This window comes from Seriola lalandi, unplaced genomic scaffold (genome assembly GCF_002814215.2).
Source record: "Seriola lalandi dorsalis isolate HSWRI2012SDOR001 ecotype SW California unplaced genomic scaffold, Sedor1 jcf7180002054949, whole genome shotgun sequence".
Classification (NCBI taxonomy): Eukaryota; Metazoa; Chordata; class Actinopteri; order Carangiformes; family Carangidae; genus Seriola; species Seriola lalandi.
The window spans coordinates 764290-782697 of NW_019525500.1; the positions used below are offsets into that span (position 1 = coordinate 764290).

The 18408-nt window shown below is 41.5% G+C and overlaps 3 protein-coding genes across 3 annotated transcripts in view; 2 read left to right on the plus strand and 1 right to left on the minus strand.

Annotated features, from left to right (window-relative positions):
* Positions 1-5508, plus strand: part of znhit6 (zinc finger HIT-type containing 6) — a 30955-nt gene extending 25447 nt beyond the window's left edge. Inside the window, exons 9-10 of the mRNA XM_023394502.2 lie at positions 2051-2175; positions 4699-5508. Of these exons, the coding sequence (XP_023250270.1) occupies positions 2051-2175; positions 4699-5210 (637 nt within the window). The 3' untranslated portion in view covers positions 5211-5508. The remainder of the gene's footprint in view (positions 1-2050; positions 2176-4698) is intronic.
* An 8243-nt stretch (positions 5509-13751) lies between these two features.
* Positions 13752-16557, minus strand: ccn1 (cellular communication network factor 1). Its single transcript, XM_023394483.2, has 5 exons — positions 16302-16557; positions 15878-16103; positions 15214-15558; positions 14889-15091; positions 13752-14770 (listed from the first exon to the last, which is right to left on the minus strand). Exons 1-5 carry the CDS (start codon positions 16347-16349, stop codon positions 14468-14470), a joined length of 1125 nt encoding a protein of 374 aa, XP_023250251.1. The 5' UTR covers positions 16350-16557; the 3' UTR covers positions 13752-14467.
* Positions 16558-17761: 1204 nt separating this feature from the next.
* ddah1 (dimethylarginine dimethylaminohydrolase 1) overlaps positions 17762-18408 on the plus strand; it is a 79386-nt gene continuing 78739 nt past the window's right edge. The window contains exon 1 of the mRNA XM_023394484.2: positions 17762-18023. The gene's annotated coding sequence lies outside the window, so the exon portion shown is untranslated. The remainder of the gene's footprint in view (positions 18024-18408) is intronic.

Below are 18408 nucleotides of genomic sequence, written 5' to 3' on the forward strand. Positions count from 1 at the left end.
ATATATATGTATAATGTGGAGTGCTCATAATGAATTGTAATGACAGTGGAACATTTTACATAAATTCGCTGTTTCTGTAGTCCAACATGTCCATACTATATATATGGCTCAAAGATTTCAGAAATCTGCACATTCTCACATCGGTTTTGGTTTTTATTTATTCCAACTTTGTCGTAAGCAGCATATCCATCTCTCAATGTCTGATTTATAAATTCTCAGCATTTATAAATGAGGCCCTAATCAGTCCGAATCATGAGGACACATAACACTGAGGACTGAGTGCTGGCAACAACAAAAAAAAGCTGACATAGAAGATTACTCAGAAGCACTGGAAACCTTTTGCAGCCAGCAGCATCCAAGAAGTGTCCAAATTCAACATATGAACCCAAACAAGAACATTTTTCTCACAATCTATTACGGTTACAAAATAATACTGTATCAACTAGTGGATAGCCATGTACAATTTATTTTATGTTACATTATCCCAAGATTTCAACATAATTATTTATCACAATAATGTCAATATAAAAATATTTTCAGTGTGTCCTTACCACAGCTATCTCCCTACTGATGGGTCTCAGCAGTGGAGGGGAAAACAATAGGAACCTCCCTGAAGAGAACATCAGTTTTGTCCTCTGTTCTGTTCATTCACTAGAACACTATATAGAGACCAGATGTGTTCATGTTCTTGGCTGAGCCATCCAGCCGTGTTTCTAGAAATGGCCAGAGCTTTAACAATCCCATCGACACCACAGGGGAGCCACAATCTGCTTTGCCATCTACCCTTTCTCTCTCTGTTGTTTACAAGCACTTATGTTTTAGTTCAGCTTGTATATTCGCAAAAATAAAAAACATCCGTGAACATTCATTTATTACAAGTTAGACATAAAAACAAATGAAATGGAAACAGTATTTGTTGGGTATGCACATTGCAAAGGGATGCAATCCTTGTAGATACCCTGCTTTTCTTTTATTACGGAACAGCTTAACAAACTGGTCTCACTAATTAACCTTTGACCCTATTTTTAGCACCTTATTCGTTCTGCCCTACTATCCATGTGCCAAATACTGTGTCCGTTTTTACACAGGCTATTTCTACTCTTCTTATGTGGAGATCTGTCAGAAATACCCTGAAACCATTTGTTGTATTGTGGTCAAGGAATTTCCTGTGTGTTTTGATCCTTTATCCTGTCCTGCAGAAAGTGCCAACACATATTGCCATTTATTTGTGGGATCATATGAAATGATTTGAGCCCACCAAACTCTTCCAGGAGGGAGGGCTTCTTGGAAGCTGGCCTTCTAGTAAAGACCTGTAAATGTCACATTATAGCAGAGTGCTTTGATTGGCTTGGGGAGTGGGTGTCTACCTGGGCGGTTCTCAGTCTGCCTGTGCTTTCAGCAAAACAAACAATGGCTCAATGATCTTCAGACTGTCAGGCGTTTGACATGTGGTGGGGATGGTGCCAGTTACTGTATACACCCGAAATGTATGATGCCTTGCATTTTGGTGATGACAGCCTAAGCTGGATGGTTCTGAATCAGTTGAGTCTAGAGGCAACCCATGTCTCCCAAGAATCCTGTTAACTATTTAGTGATTTATGAGCATCCCTAATGCATGACAGGACTACTTAGAGACAAGACTAGACTGATGTCATCTCATACAAAGAGCTGAGGGAGGGGTAAGACAGCGGCTTCATGTGCTTGTGAGTGATGCTGTTGATCCTTGGTAAAGTCAGTTTCCATCTCTTGAGACGAACACCAAGCAGGATCTTGACTTTGCCAAGCCATGACTCAAATCTCTATCAATCCTGAAAGATTTTCAGCCTTCAGCATGCCACAGTCGGCTGGAAGTAAGAAGCTGCAGCTGCCAGTTTAAGAGTTTCCGCAACAGCGGCCATTTTTTGCTCTGTCTTCATTGCTACTTAGCATCTAAAAGCTTCAAATGACCTACAATGCGCCTAATGTCACATAATTTACCTAGCTTGCTGTAATTAAGTTGTCTTGTAATCACCTCTTTGTCATTTTTGTGCTTCAATTTTATCTGGAATAGGTATCATGAGCTGGACATTCAGAAGAGCCTAAGGGAGAACCTGAGCTACAAAACATTGATTGAATATCCTGTGCTGCATGTTGTACGCCGAGAATATTGGAAGGACTATCCACTGAAAGGACCAGGTAAACTAAACCTTATCTACCTTTCACCCTTGGTCTAATTAATTGCCACATCCCTTATCTGCTGCTATTTAAATATCGAATTCTTACATATTATATTATTATTATTAATCTTTTTTAAAGTATTTGATATTGACATTTTTCCCTTTTCTTTGTGCTGTCCTTAGCTGCTGTAACACTGCAAATTTCCCCACTGTGGGACTAATAAAGGACTATCTTAATTTCTGCACCAATACTAACCTACTGATGCTTTATTGGCAAAAAAGCATTTCTTCATCACTACCTTCAACCTAATGTGTCCCTTTTCACTTTTAACCTATGCTTTCTGTAACTAAACAAAAGTGTGGATATGTGACATGAATCAAAATTCTACGTACCTCCCAAACACCAACCCTTCTCGGCAACACTGATTCCAACAGCATTGTATCATGTCCTGGTTTCTCCAGCTGAGACTTTAAGAGTCCCTGTTCCTGTATTTTTCACTATGGCAACATGCTACCCCAACGGAAATGAGTGTGCTCTGCACAGCATCATGCACACCAAGTTAACCTCAACAGCAACCATTTCCAAAAAGAGGATCAAACATGGCTTACTGTTGAACAGTGACCTCATGAGTTGTGAAATGACATAAGATGAATAAACAGGATGTCAGCCTGTGCTTTTTCTCACCTGTTTGTCAGTCAGATGTTTATATACAGCGATTTCTTCCTACTCACATGTGTCTATCTCAGCAGGGCGAGTATGGTCACAAAAGACCACACTAACCCAGTATCATTACGCTGTCAGAACAGACAGGCTGAATGATGAATAAGGTAATTTTAGTCTGAGTGTGTGTGTGTTTTCAGCGATAAGGCGTTGGTGCCACACTGTTTTGCTATAATGTTAGCCACAGAAACATCCTGATAATTGCACATGCCATGGCCTGGGAAGCTTGGCAGGAAGCGATAACAAGCAATAGGACACTGTGGCCGCCGCATATTATGTGAGGATACAGTAATGTTAAGGCTGTAGCTGGCTCCATACAGGCAGCATGCAGCTGCTCAGTGTTCTGGCTTAAACTACATTCAGCCAGTCAAGGTTGACTGTATTCATGGACTCATTGACCCTAAGCCAGCCCCTCTGTGATAACATTTTATCTTGCTATTGTTTGGGTCAGATTGTTTAATTACCTTTTAAGGTCACATTTCTAAATGTAGCTGTCCCTGTGTAGGTGCTCCACAGAGAGAGAGAGGGAGAACAGGTTCAAGTAAGAAGTCATGAAAATGAGAGAAAGAGAAAGTTATCCTCATTAATAAAAATCAAGACACAATCACTCTGAGACTTCTTTCACAGCATTTGATTCGAATATATTTACGTTTTCGCAATATTTCCCTTTAAGAATTACCAGTGAGGTGACATCAGGCTGCCTTTACTGTTGTTGCCAAACAAACGTACTATCTAGGGAGCAAAGCCACAATATTCTAATGTTTGAGAAAGGTCGGAAAAACTTCAAATCTACCAATTGTGAAAGAAGTCCCAATTCCCAAAAAACTAGTGCTGGGAGCCAAAAGTGTCTGCTTTAGATTGAGGACAAGAGGATAGTTGAGTTAGCCTTGTTATACAGGTAAAGATAGCTTGGCTTCTGAAGTGTGAAAAAAAATGTTTGAATAACAAGTGATGTGTCAGCCATATATAAAGGTGGGAGGTGTAAAGAATAAGTGTTTCTATGAATATGGGAGAGGGCATATGCCAAAAGTGAGAAATCTCATAGGTACTGATTTATTGACATGTCTTTTACTAAACAGCTAAATCTAAGTTTGTAAACATGTGTTTGTCAACACTGAACCAAAGCAGGTTTATATTTTTTATTTATGATCAGCTGAGGATGCACGTTCTCCATCTATAACTCAAACTTGTGTGTGGGGCCTTTAAATTCTGTAAGTAATGGTCTCTGCCAAAGACAAATGGTTAATGGGAGACGAGCAAAGCTTTTTAATTGCATCTCATGTTACAGCACAAAGAAGAAAATGTGAGTTACATTAATCTTTCATATTATAGCCTCAGCTGGACAACCGTTTTTTAAAGATACAGTGGAAAATGTGGTGGCCAAAGTGTCTGAGGTTTAAAGTGAATTTCAGGAAGATGTGTTCATGGACATCATTATATGTGTTTTATGATTCACCAGACTGGGGATATCATGTTGGAGAGTAATTGCTTATAATTCACAATTATCATTTTACAGTCATTTATTCTACAGCCTTTCTTTCATACACGTCCACCCTACTATATTGCATAACTAACTGCTTGGCATTCTGCCTCATCCTGGAAACCATGGAGCTTAAACATAGCGTCATTATTCCCAAACTATTTGAACTGACCCTCTCTTTCTCAGCATTTATGTTCAAGCATGACCCCCGCCATGCCTAACCATTTCTATGCAAATGCTTACTCTGATCAATAGCGTATACGTTTTAACATGTAAGAATTTAACTTTTGCATCAGTCGTGTTTAATCATGTTATACACAAATGGGGTCATATTGTTTCAGCTGAGCCTGCGTCAGCCTGGAGTAGTGTTGCAACAAAGAGTGAAGGGGTGGACCGAAAGAAGGAGGATCTGACCCAAGTTACACCATCCCTGCAAGGGTCTCGCACCACAGGCGGAACCAACATCTGGACGCAAACCCCAGAGACCAGCCCTGAAACTGAACCACCACAGGAGAAAAGGGCCAAGAGAGAATCAGTGGAGGAAGAGCTAGAAGAGGGAGAGATTGTAGACAGTAGTGAAGAGGATAAAGAGGATGAGGAAGGAAAAGCTGAAGAAAATACTCCATGTGATAATGGCTGTGGTGATACCAAAAGCCTGGCTAATGACATACAGGTGATTAAGGCTGAACTAGGAGTCACTGTGGACATTAATGTTGATGGTGCCATTAATAAACACAGTGACAGCAGCAGGGATCAGTGTGTAAATGAGGACATCACTGTGGCAGCTGAATTATCATCAGTGGAACCAGAGAGTGCTGAGGTCAGCATGTCTAAAGAAGATGGACTGAAATAGTCGGGGCCTGTTCATACCCATCACTGTCGAGATGAGAATGAATCAGCTGAGGCTGCTGACAGCTGTGGATTGGAATGATAATACCCAGATGTTCAGGATGACATGAGTGAGGAGGCAGGCGTATCTGACAGGAAGTCATCGGTCTTGTGGCTGTACAGTGTTTTCAGTCTTTTTATACAGATTGTTTTAAGTTACTAAATGTATCATTGTGTATACAGAGACTGTTAATGTGTTAATGTTAATTTAGGTGTAACTGTCGGGAAGCATACTTTCTTAAAATAAAGACATTTTTTGGAAATCTTTGGGAATTTGTTTTCATACTGCCGGACATCTGTGGACGCTAAAATACGAGCATACCTATCACTATCATACCAAGAAAAACAAAATATCATTTTCAAAGCTCATTCTTTACCTCGGAAGTAGTGGTTGACTGTCTTCATCACACACTATCACTGCAAATCCTGTCTGAGGGCCCATTTATTAACTGTTCTGGAGCTTTCAGTCATCTTCATATCCAACTACATCCATTCATAAAGATCATATGATGTGATTGAAAACTACAGAACATGGATGAATGGACCTGGATGAATTGTTTTGTCATGTCCTGTTCCCATGGAAATTGCTAAGTGCTTAGAAAAAGGGAAAGACGATTCAGTGACTACTGGGTAAACTCCTGCTTATGAAGATCATTTGATATGATTGAAAGCTCTGGAACTAATAAAACTATCTAATATAGAGCTAATAAATTACCTTGAGGTGAAATTTTTTTTTCACTAACAAGCTTGTTCATGAACAAAGCTCAATATTTAAAAGAGAAGTTTCAGCACTTTATATTCAGTTACAGTACAATTACATATCTTTGTATGTAACACTCATGAGGTAATGTTTCCCTTTGTTGGCTATTTGTTTTAATTAAAATCTAAGGGAAACCAGACCCCTCTGTCAAGCGTCAGTAAGACCATTAGTCTCGTTTTTCCATCAGCTAGTAAAAATTAAAAGTTGTTGACATGCTCGTTTTTTCTGACACCTCTGGGGTGTCTCCCTGTGTGAATGTTTTTACGCATGTGGTGCCTCTACACGCCGTCATCTTACCTAATGTTAGTTTATTACAACAACAGAGTGCCAGTAATAACTGACAGTATGGCCCATTGGTGGGGCCTGTGTTTATAGATGTGTTTTTATAACCCCTGCTCACCTCCTTTGGATGTTAACCCCTATGGACGAGCCGCCTTTGATGTCTGGACTATGATGACGCATTTTCCACCCTTCTGCAGTCGGGGGCAATGATCTCACATCTGACTGCGCATCCCTCTCTGAGGGAGGATGCAGAGACCCTAACTCATTTAACCCTTTATATTAATGTCCATGTTTAAATTTTGCTATATATTTCGGACCATGCTCATATATTTAACCGGGCCTCCTTAGAATTCGCTGAATAAACACAATCAGGCCAAAACATGGCTTACTTTTTTCTGCAGACCCATTGTTTCTTGCACAAAGGTTTTAACTGAATAGTTTGCCGTTATACATTTATTTGCCTAGATGATTAGATTAGAAGATCAATATCAGTCTGATAGCTATTCAGAAAATATGGAGCTACAGTCAGGAGGCAGTTAGCTTAGCATAAAAACTGGAAACTGGAAAATGGCTAGCCTGGCTCTTTGCAAAGGTATCCTCTTGTATAATTCTACTATGCAAGAGAGTGAAAAGTCATATTTCTAAAAAATTCCAGATTATTCCTTTAAAAAAGCAAAGGGGATGCTCAGTCCTCCAGGCAGGCCACAATAGTGCTGTGTTAGGCCTTCTACATTGTTGCTGTTGGGGAATGCTTCATCCGGTAGCGACCGTTGTGCTAATATTATACCAATATATACCACTTGAAAAATCTTCCAGTTAGAGTTCAAAACATCTGATGCAGCATGAAAGACAAAGTACTTTAATATGTGGCATCTCTTGAGCTGACTAATACACTGTTGAAACTGATGTAACATAACCACGTAGATGAAAGTATGAAGTAGTAACCTCTGGTGCCTACACATCTGTTCCTTCTTTTGTCATTGCTTCGCCTGGGTTTCATTACCACCCATTTTATTTTAGCAGTTCTCTTAATTTTCTATCTCAATAAAGTTACTCTATGTGACCACACAAAAGCTGTGCTTTTGTTTCTGTTTGCTGTTAAAAGTAAATCTGAGCTGTTTTTAGTACGTGGAGAGCACAGGCATTGGAAATAATGCCTCCATTTTAACTAAATTGCCTTTTGAAATGTCTGAAGTCGGTTTGCACTTAATTAGTCTTGATTTGGTGGGCAGGGCTCAATTGTACTGCGTGCAGAGCTGGTTTTTATGAGATCAGCTTCAAGACACAGCTCTGCTGTGGTGGCCTTATCCACAAACAGGCTGATGTTGGCAGAGCTCTGCATCAGGAAAGGCAGGTACTGAAGCACAAAATCATGTTTCCAGAGCCTGATGTCACCCGTCTTCACACAGCACACAGACTGGTTGATATTAGGCACATTGAGAATAATTTATCAAGCAGAACCTCCAAAATGAATGGAAAACATTTTCAGTGTTCAAAACCAAACACTTTTCATCTGAAACCAAGTCTACAATTTTGCATGCATATTTCACATTTTGAATTGACATTCAGCTGATAATTCGCTTATCTCACTGTTCCGAACATAGAGAAGTACTACTAAACAAGGCCATCTGTTTTTCCTAAAAAGACATGATGTTATGTGACATTTTGGAAGACTCCACCATTGTGGTTTTCGATGGGCTTTTCATTGTTGAGATCATCGAGCTATTATAAAATCTGAAGACAGTTATTTTGTGTGTGTCAACAAAAACATTACCTTTTCAGAATACACAGGCTCAGTCGTTGTGATTTTCAGAAACGCTTTCCTCATGAATCCATACTCACAACTTGCAAGTCACTCGTAAGATGAACCATAAATTTGTGGGGCTTTAGTGTAGTATGTGCACTTTATAAATCACTTATGATTTCCTTAAATCACAATTTCGGACAGTAGAGGTAGATTGCTCCAGAGCCTTTGGTTGATTGAACACATCGTTGGTTTAGAATAAACAAACGTCATTGCCGCACTCCAACACAAACAGTCCAGCAATGTTGTCACCACTGTCACCTCGGAGACTGATCCCCAGTAAGATGTTTGCAGGAAGTGATTCACTTGTTCCCTTTTGTCTGTCCTGTGTCAAGCTGACAGTCCGGACCAACAGAGCCTGCTGGTTGTCTGTGTTATTCTCCTATTATCAGCCTAGAGTTATCGTGGTGAAATGGTCGTTAGACACCTTCCACTGTCTCACGAACCTCGTCATATTTTCTCTCCTACATTATGGTCGCTGTTTTGTCCTAACTGACCTCATCTCACCCAATAATTTTCCAATATAGGTAAGTTATTGGTTAATAAGATAAAAAGGGAGCACCAAATGATCCCAAAGGCATGTAACCATCAATCTAACCATGTCGCAGCTGCACTAAATGGTAACTGGTTGGGACTACATTTAAGCTCATACAGAATGATTTACAGTTCAAAGGGTAACATGTTCTTTTTATTTACCATTTAAAGAACACCAGTATGAAATTATTGCCATTTCATCATGATGGAGGAGTAGGCTAGGCGTCTCCCAAAGCAAACTGGCCTCAGATGAGGGGGTTCGCTAAACATGATTAATCAATCTACATTGTTTTGGGAGGGAGTGACTGTGTCAAATCAGGGAAACCTGGTCCAGTTCCTGGAAGCAGGCCTGGAAACGGTCCTCATAGGCAAGCACCTGGTAACCGGACCTGAACCTATGGGGCATTATCAGTATATATGGGTCTGGTGTGTTACCTGTTGAGTGGCAGTGGTCTTGCAGCACTAACCTCTGCATAGATAAAACTGACTCCGATTGCAGTGCATGAAGGAGTAGTCGCTAGGTATTCTATAAGGAGGCCAACACTACTCACAGCATCAGCTTTATTAAAGTACTATTTGGAGGATTTTTTATCCCTTTATTATAACAGGGCAAGAGATGGAGAATGGCATCCAAGGAAAGTTTCTAGTTGGATATGCTTTACATGGTTGACCTTCTTTTTAGCTGTGGTTGCTGTTGAGGTAAACTAAGGCATCTGCTCAGGTCCTAGGGTGGTGTGCAGCCGAGTCGCAACCAAGTCTCAACCTCCAGGTTTCTAGGTGTCCAGTATCTATCCACGTTTCTGCCCTCATTAGGAATAAGATTGCAGATACAAGCAGTAAAATGGGTCTCCTGTGAAAGGTGTCTGGGCTCAGCTTTAGGGACAGACATCCAGATGAAGCTCAGAGTGAAAAAGCTGTTTATTTGCATTGACAGGAGCCAGTAGAGGTGTTTCAGGCATATGAATAGGGTGCCTCTTGAACTTCTCTCTCTGGAGCTGTTCACTTCATCTGGTCTTGAGAATGGTGAAAGGGACTATATATCCCACAGGGCTAGAGATATGACATTCAAAAAGTTTGATATGCTGAAAACATTAACACTTATATTCTTCATTGTATTCTCTTTACAGTTGAGATGAAATGCTGTGACATTTTTCATTCTAATGAAATCAAATTGTGCCTCACCATCTACTCTGTTGAGTCAGCTTGTACCGTTTGTATCCGTAGCACTGAATGCAAGGCCGCATTTGGTAAGTGCATATCTATATACTTCTTTCCTTACATTTATATCTGTCTTTTTGTGTGTTTACCTAATTGCACTTTGTGACAAAGGAGATCAGCAGGCACATTTTTAGTGCATGAACACTACAGTCATAGTTGCCACTCATTAGCTACATTTCCATGGCACAACCATAGTCAGCTCCGGAGATCAAAAGATGCAGAAGAAATCAGAAGTTGTGTTACAGGGGAAAGTTGGTGGCGATATAATGACTAAGGCCTTACTAGCCCTTATCCCTTCACAAAAGTGGAATCCAGACTGCAATTACCCAGCATGGGGGAGACAAAAGAGTCGGAAAATTCATCACTCTTGTCACTTAATGTTCCATAGGAACATCAGCACAATCCTGATCTTCAGCCCCACCACTGCTTGAGAGTTCAAAGCACATTTTTAAATGCTAACCAAGAAAATTGTATTTTATGACATTAATTCTTGTGGTGCGGATTTAAATTACTAAATTAGATTTAAATTATCTGTGAAAGAAATTAAATATATCTTTTCTGCAATTATGTGTCCCACATTTGATAAATGTTTTAGAGTCATTTATGAGTAAATATCTGCATTGGTTATAAAGAGCTGTGGCATTTGCTTTTGCAAACTAGTGTCCACTAGAGTTACACTTTTCTAGATTCTGCTGCTGTCAATCAACTTCATTTTGAGAGGTTATGTCAGTTTAATGTCTACATGTGATACAAGTGTGTAAGGTAATCTGTAGATATTCAGTATCTGAGATGTTCTGTGTGGCATTCATTACTGTCTCAGTATTCAATATTGAGGCTCCACATTTTAAATCAATATTAACATATCAGTAACATTTTAGCCATTTGGGGTTAGGGTAATTGTTAAAATAACCCAGAGAGGTTGTAGTGCTGAATCTCTTTAACATTTAAAAGGGAAGTGAAAGCAACAATACAGCCTCTGATTATGTGACCTCATTGGTCTGCCCATGTCAAACAATGGCGAGAGCGTCAAATGCCAACATTAGCTCAGCTGTTGACGGTATGTGCCCCCTTGGAGATTATTCAGTCCAACATTGTGTCCACTGGGCAGAGATTCAAGAAAAAGACTCAAAAAAAAAGACCCAAAGACTGAGAGCTGCCTCTCCCATCAATGCTCAGCTTGTTTGAGCAAATAATCACTGCAGTAGCCAGCGGCCCTCTGGGGACAGACTGAACAGTCCAACAGCCTGGGAGGGAATTGACTCTGATTTCCCCCTAAGCCCGCTCATCAGTTATTCTCATGTAATTGCAGATGGGGATCTGATGGGTGTGTCCGAAGGCTTGAATCACTGTTGCTGGTGTGTGTGTGTGTGTGTGTGTGTGTGCGTGCGTGCGTGCGTGCGTGCGTGCGTGCGTGCGTGCGTGCGTGCGTGCGTGTGTGCGCTCATGCTGATTGCAGTGAGAGGGTCCCACACCCTGTCAGGATTTGGCAAATGGATGTCGCTTACATCACTTTACTACAGTGAGGAATCAAAATGTAATATGTAGATACCTCATTTAAAATAGTATTTGTAAGATTCCAGATTCTGTTGCACATTTGATAGCAGTGAGTCTTTAAAATGTGCAGGTGTTACCAGGTGAGTCAGTCGAGATAAAAATCATACAGAGAATGCTTTTTCCTCTTTTGTCCAGCAGATGGTGCTTTTTAAAGTAGATGCCTGTGTATTTGTAGTTGGTGTCCAGCCTCTAACCCCCTCTGCTTCTTGCCCCTGGTTTCCTTATAACAGTGAATATTAACCTGAGGTTATAGACAAGGGGGTTGTTAAATAGCTGACATCAGTGCTCAGCAGCTTCCAGTATGTTGTAATGGCCACTCTTGATCCTGTTAGCTTCTGGTTGTACAGCATTACGTAGTGCTTGATGAAGCTTTAATGCTAATGTCTTTGTCATATAAACACATTTTGGGTTCGGGGGAATGAGGTAGTCGCTGAGTGATTTAATTGCAGGGGCGCCTGTGTGTGAGAGTCTTGTTTGCCTGTGTGTCTGAGAGCAATAGTTTTTACAGGTTTGTGCTGTGTTGGCCGGGGCACCGTGGTTTATTTCTCACAATAAACGTAATCTCTGGGTTCTCTCAGACAGCTAAGGCTGAGGGACTGTGAGCCTCGCTACTGTGCTTGTCTGTACATTATGAAGGAATGTTACGGATGACCGAAAGGACTGCTCACATAACATACAGTTGCCATTACATAACCACGTTAGCTGCATTGTGTTAACAAGACAAATGACAGTCCGATTGCATGGCACTTTACAAGCTATGAAGGACAGAGATGAAATTTTTTTTCCTTAAGGAAGCAACACAAAGAGAAAGAGGAAAAACAGGGCTCCCAGAAAGTGTTTTGACTGTAAATCCAGGCTCCAAGGGGCAGCCACACATCTTTGTGATTAGGTAAACCTCAGAAGCCTTTCATGTGAGCAATCTGTAAAACCTCAGTGGGCACATCCTGTGTGGTATGCAGTTCAATCAAAGGCAACGTGTCCTGCTCAACCTCTTATTAAATACACTTGATTAAGACTTATTTCCAACAGCTATGCAGGAAAGTTGTGCACAAGTGCCATGTAGATTGAGATATACAGCTTTTTATACTTGTTTGTGAGAAGATAAAATGCCTTTTGTGGATACAAGTGAGGACTTGGGAGTGTTTGTGTATATTTGGAAAATCTTCTTAGCTAAAGTGAACATGTTGCTCTGAAATATTTTCCAACATCTGCCGCCCATCAGGATGTCTGCTTTCTGAGCCACTGCTGCATTCCTGAGCCGCTCCCTCTACCTGGATCAAAAAAGAAACCCTTCCCTGTCGTTGCCCCTGAGCTTTGCTCTGCCTACCCCAGTTCAAACTGTACTGTAGGTATTTATACCAGGTGCAAGCATCTGCCACCAGACCCTGTGTCTCAAAAATAAAAACGTGTCCACTTCAGACTGATACTTATCACTTTATTATTTCATATTGCATGTGTTTAATGTACCTTGTGGTCATAAAACTCACAGGCTTAAAGCTTACATGACCAATCTGAGCTCAGGTAAACATAAATAATGAGAAAGAGTCATGTGGTGTTTATGTGACAGTAGCAACACACTGTCTCAGTAGCTGGAAAACTAAATTTAAAGTTTTCTATGACCACAGAAGCAAATATGTCACCCCTGTTTCCTGTCCTTCCCCTTTTTCTCCCTCATAATAGTATTTCTTAATGCCTGTTAAAGTGAAACCTGGAAGGGAAACTTAAGCCCTCCGTACTCCGCAGGGCTGTTTACAACTCTTTAGCAGACCCCTGCAGTTTAAGAGCCAGCAGAGGCCAATGCAACTAATTCACTGTTAAAGGCAACTGCTAATGAATTAGGTCAATTTGGTAGTGCTATTCCACCGTGTGAAAAAAAGCTTACCCGGGAATGCATGCTTTGTATACACCCCATTGTATACAATAATAGTCATTGTCCTTGTTGCATGGTGTCTAATCCCAGCCCATTCAGAGCAGCACTTAAGATTCTTGGCATACTCCCATACTCATTGCTACTCGTGGACTTAATCTTTTTTTCCCCCCTCTCAGAATCAGTCAAGTGTATGGCTTAGCCAGATCAAATGAAAGCAAGCTAGCCTGCTGCAGAATAGCATTCCAAATCACAGAAAGTCAGGAGAGAGAGCCTCCAAGGTTGAGTTATATAAGAACAGACTGACCCTGCTCAGTGTCTGTCTGAGAATCTGCTGGGTCTACACAATGATATAACAGGGGGATTTTCTCTGGAAGTAGTGACTTTAAATGTCCTCCCCCACCTTTGTGCATGGGAGTGTTGTTTCTTTGTTTGTTTGTTTGTTGTGTCCTGCAGTGTAGTCTGAACAGACCGGGCTCAGGCAGTGTTATATTTCATAAATAAATCAGTTTTATTTGTAGCATATAAAATTAAATCATTTTACAATTTATTCCAGTATGACACATAATATCCAAATAAAGTAGCTACATTTTTCGATAAATAATATTAATAACAATAATAAAAACATTCATTCATCCTTTGACATGTTTCGCTTTGTCTTTTTCATGAAGGGAGTTCAATAGCTGCCACAAAACATGAACAGTAATGCCCACGTCAGGAAGGAATGAAACCGCACACTTGTTAAACAAGTCAAGAGGCTACATTTCGGTGTCATGTTCTTAAGATACAGGATGGTATGCTAATTGAAGTTGCGCATGTGCATATCTACATATACACACACAAGTCTACAGTCTGGGTCATGTCTGATGTAAAGGATCAAAATATACACAGTGAATTGATATCAGCGACTAACATAAATGTACAAATATTAATTACATCTTGCTCCATAACGAAGCTACTTCAGATGCTCCATTAATATGAAGCAGTTCTTATTAAGAATGCTGATGTAGTCACAGCAAACAGTGCACTTCATTAAGTCCTCATGATGTAAGCCCACAATTCCTTGGGAATCTAGTTACAACAAGAAGCTGGTAGTTGATTGGTGGTCTATTTACACCCCTGCATTCATCTGGACTGCCATTGGCCGCCAGCGATGCTGATGATCTCTTTCTCTTGTTGAGGGGTTTGCACGTTCGTCACCAATCAGTCTCTGAACTTGTGGATGTCGTTGGAGAGGCGGTAGAAGGGGTAGGAGGCTTCGTTGGCATGGGGACAGTTGTAGGTGCACTTGCAGGACTCGATCATCATGATGTTCTTGTTGAAGGTCTCGCCATCCTCGCAGCGGAACTTGACCCGGATGGTTCTGGTGACGTGAGGGCTGCAGCAGCGCCCATCCACGCAGGCTCCGCAGTACTTGGGCCTGTACTTCTTCAGGCTGGAGCAGCCGGCGTAGGTGAACTTCACTGGCTGACTGGACTTCTTGGTTCTGCTACACTTCTTTCCTTTCTGCAGAGGATTAAACAAAAGGGAGATGGAGATTAGTTTTGCACTTGGACCAAGCAGTGGCGTGTTTTCAGTGTCATGCATGCTTCCATTTCATTCAATCATGGTGGCTCAAGCTTACCTTCAGACTGGAGTAAGGGGACTGGGTGCATGGCCGCACTTCACAGATTCTTGTCTCTTTGACCAGCTTGCACTCGCTGTTGTTGTTGGTGACTCTGGTGGAGATGCCAGTTCCACAGCTCTTGGAGCACTGGGACCAGGGTGTGGTTTGGATGATGCACTTCTGGCTGTCAAACATGTGGACTTCAGGCTGTGGTCTGAATGCTGTGATTAAAAGAAATAAAAAAAAACATCAAGTTAGCAACTTGAAATCTTACTCACTTTAAGATCTTTCCATCGACGGTTCCAGAAAAAAAACATTTCCAGAATAAAAGGCTGCTTCTTACCTGGTAGAGACTTGAGTCCTCCCTCGACAATTTCAATGAGCTCATTCCTGTTGGTGAGGTCTCTTTCCAGTTCATCTGTCATTGTGTCCTTTCCAAAGATCCTCTCCAGGATGTCTGTCTCCTTGCCATCATCACACACCCACTCCTCACAGCACTGGCCTGCAACCTTGACCAGTCTTGGGTTGGCGCAGCCCAGGTTGGGCAGGGAGAGCTCCTGTGGGCACAGTGGCACACATCCCACTGCCCCATCGATGCATGTGCACTGGTGTTTACAGTTGGGCTGGAAACTCTCTCCATTCTGGTAGATCCTGCTATTGTACTCGCAGGGTCTGCCCTCTGACTTGGCTGCAGCGGGGAGAAAAAACAGGAGGAAAGGAATGTTATTCTTTCCTGCTCTGCTCAGAGACGTCTGCTGAAGACATCACATGGCTGCCAGATAAGGATCAGTTAAACTGTGAAATTCTTCAGGCTGCCTGAGGAGTCTCTTTCCCTCCACAGTGGGCTGTCTGTGCTTTGAGGTTTAGTCTAAGTTTCCTCCTAGCTGCATTCCACAGTGTTGAAATCACACAGGTTCCCATACTCCTGAATTAAGCTCCCTTATTTTCTCTAAAAAGAAAAACTTCAGAGGCATGCACATCTGGAGCTGAGTGATCTTGATACATACCTCGACAGATGCCACGACTAGTAGCAGCAGCAAAGCTGGCCCCAAAGTTACACTCCAGCCCTTTAGTGTGGTCACAAGGCTCGGTCAGGCTGCAGTCTTCGTTCAGCTGCCTGGCGCAAACTTTGCAGCAGCCGCAGCCATCCAGGACCACGCTCACGCCGGGTGCGCACTTGGGCATCTCCAGCGGGCACTCACACACGGAGGGGCAAGAAGAGGAGGAGAGGACCTGCACAGCAACAACAAAACCCCTTATTATTAAAAGCTGAAACTTTTGAAGTCATGCCACACAGACCATATCAAAACTAAAGAACTCTCTAGGCATTTCGTCCCCTTAAAAGAAACATTTGCTCATTTTCCTCTCCTTAGGCTAAATTATAACTACTGAAACGTTTCCCTTTAAGACTGAAATAGAGAAATAACTTACCAAGTTCGGGCTTCCAAAGAAGGCGAGGAAAACAGTAAGCATCAGCATCTTGGATAAATTTTCTTGTGCGCGTTCAAGAGGAATCCTGTTCCCAGTTTATGAAAAGTAGATATAGTTTTTCTTCGGAGGAGTCCTTAGGTATTCCCTCACTCAGTCGTCTGTCTCTCTTGACTTGTTTGCTGGTAGTCTCTGGTGTTAGAGGCTCCTTTAGAGTAGATGAAGCTCTTGGTAAAGCGGTTGCAGTCTGCTGAGGTCCGGCCACCTCCGGACTTTTATACCGTAGTGGGAAGCTGACGTCGTTCCTGGGCTGCCTGCTGAACTGTTCCCAAACTATGCCAGGAATGTTTCTCGGCGCATTTTCCATCCAAGACCTAAGCTCCACCCTGTCTAAACCTTTCTCTTTTTTCTTTCTCAAATGGATTTTTCCCCCCTGGATCCCATCTGAACACACTTTTCCGTCTCACATTTTTCCCTTCTTGTTTATACCCCCTTTCATTTTCTTCCTCTGCTTGCTTCTCACATCTATCAACTCAAGTTCAGTGGAGTTTTCTGTAGAAGTAGTGGATTTTATGGGCTTTTTTGTAACTTCTTTTTGTCTGTGATAATAATTCCTGGGTGGGATACGTGTTTTTTTCACTTTGTCCACAAATAAGTGAAAGAAATAATTTGATATTTTATAAGTTATTGGTTTCAGTCCAACTGTTGACAGGTTCTAGGTTTTAAAACATGTTACCCTGTGATTTAAAATATCATAAAACATGTCACCTATCATCCCAAAGTAACATCCCAGTGTGTAGAAAACGTGCCAAAAGGTATTTTAATGTAACTATAAACTCATTTCAGTGTCATTTATACAGTGTCTCCCGCATGAGAATGAGACTAGTGGTGATTTCTGTTGCAGTAATGCTTTTGCTGATTAAAGCAATTTGTTAAATACACTTTTATAGGTTGTTGTAGTGGCCACATTTAAAATAGCTGTAGGTTTTTGTCTGTGAGTCTTAAAGGTGTGGGCAGAAATACGTTTAACAGTGTCTATTTCTGGCTCTGCAGTGCCTTTATTCAGAGGAGCTAAGCATTTCCAGATGCGCACCAGAGCTCAGACGTAACAATATTGCCATATTTGGTATGGCAGTAGCCCACATTATTAACATATTTCTCTCCCTTTGGCCAGCAGACCACAAAGCATTCCTGACAGCTTAAAGGCTTGTTAAATATGTTCTTCATGCAGGGAAATTCCTTTGCATTCATTCCTTGAGGCAATTTGACTTTTCACGCAATCTGTCCATCACTTTTTGGGGGGGTGCGGGGTGGGGAGTGGGGGTCCCGGTGTAGGTGAAGTGATCCAATTTTCCACAAGAGATGTTGTGGTGTTGGTGGGGGGAGACAAATCTACTTGGTCTTTGACTACTTTTTTTTTTTTTTTTTTTTTTTTTCTAAATCAGGGGTCTCAATAAGTCCCCTCCACCGAAGTTTTCCAATTATTCCGATTGATGAAAACATTCACCAGAGGGAAACGAAATGCGTAAAGACGCAACATAAACCGTTATTATGACCATGAACGGCTAAAGAGGACATTTTGCATGAGAGCAGACTGTTTGTTTGTGTTTATAGGGATCGGACATCTCTCTACTTCTCTCTCCCCCGTAGCCTCCTGTGTAGACTTAACATAACGATACACACTGAGACAGCAGCACTGAACCAGACGGCCGAAGAGCCTCTCCGGTGAGTTTTTAACACTTCTTCTTCTCCTTCGTCGTCACTTTATTCCACGGGCTCTTTGATGACCACGACTCAGCGTTTACCTGCAAAACCCTGACTCATCATCGCACTCCCGATATATGAATATGAATCATAGCAGCTAAAATAGAATGTGAGATCTTTCAGCAAAAGTAAATAACTCTTGAAAGTGTTTTTTTTTTTCTCTAGTCATTTCATGCCCGAGCTGGACAGGCGGACACTGAACACTGAAACTTTTTTTTTTTATAGACTTGACGTAACTGAGGGTTTCTCACGCGGACTGTCTGGGTTTAGGTTTTGATTTTACGGACGTGATTTCATACTTCCAGTTCAAGACACTAGATGGTGATGTGTAAAGGATAACTATGTG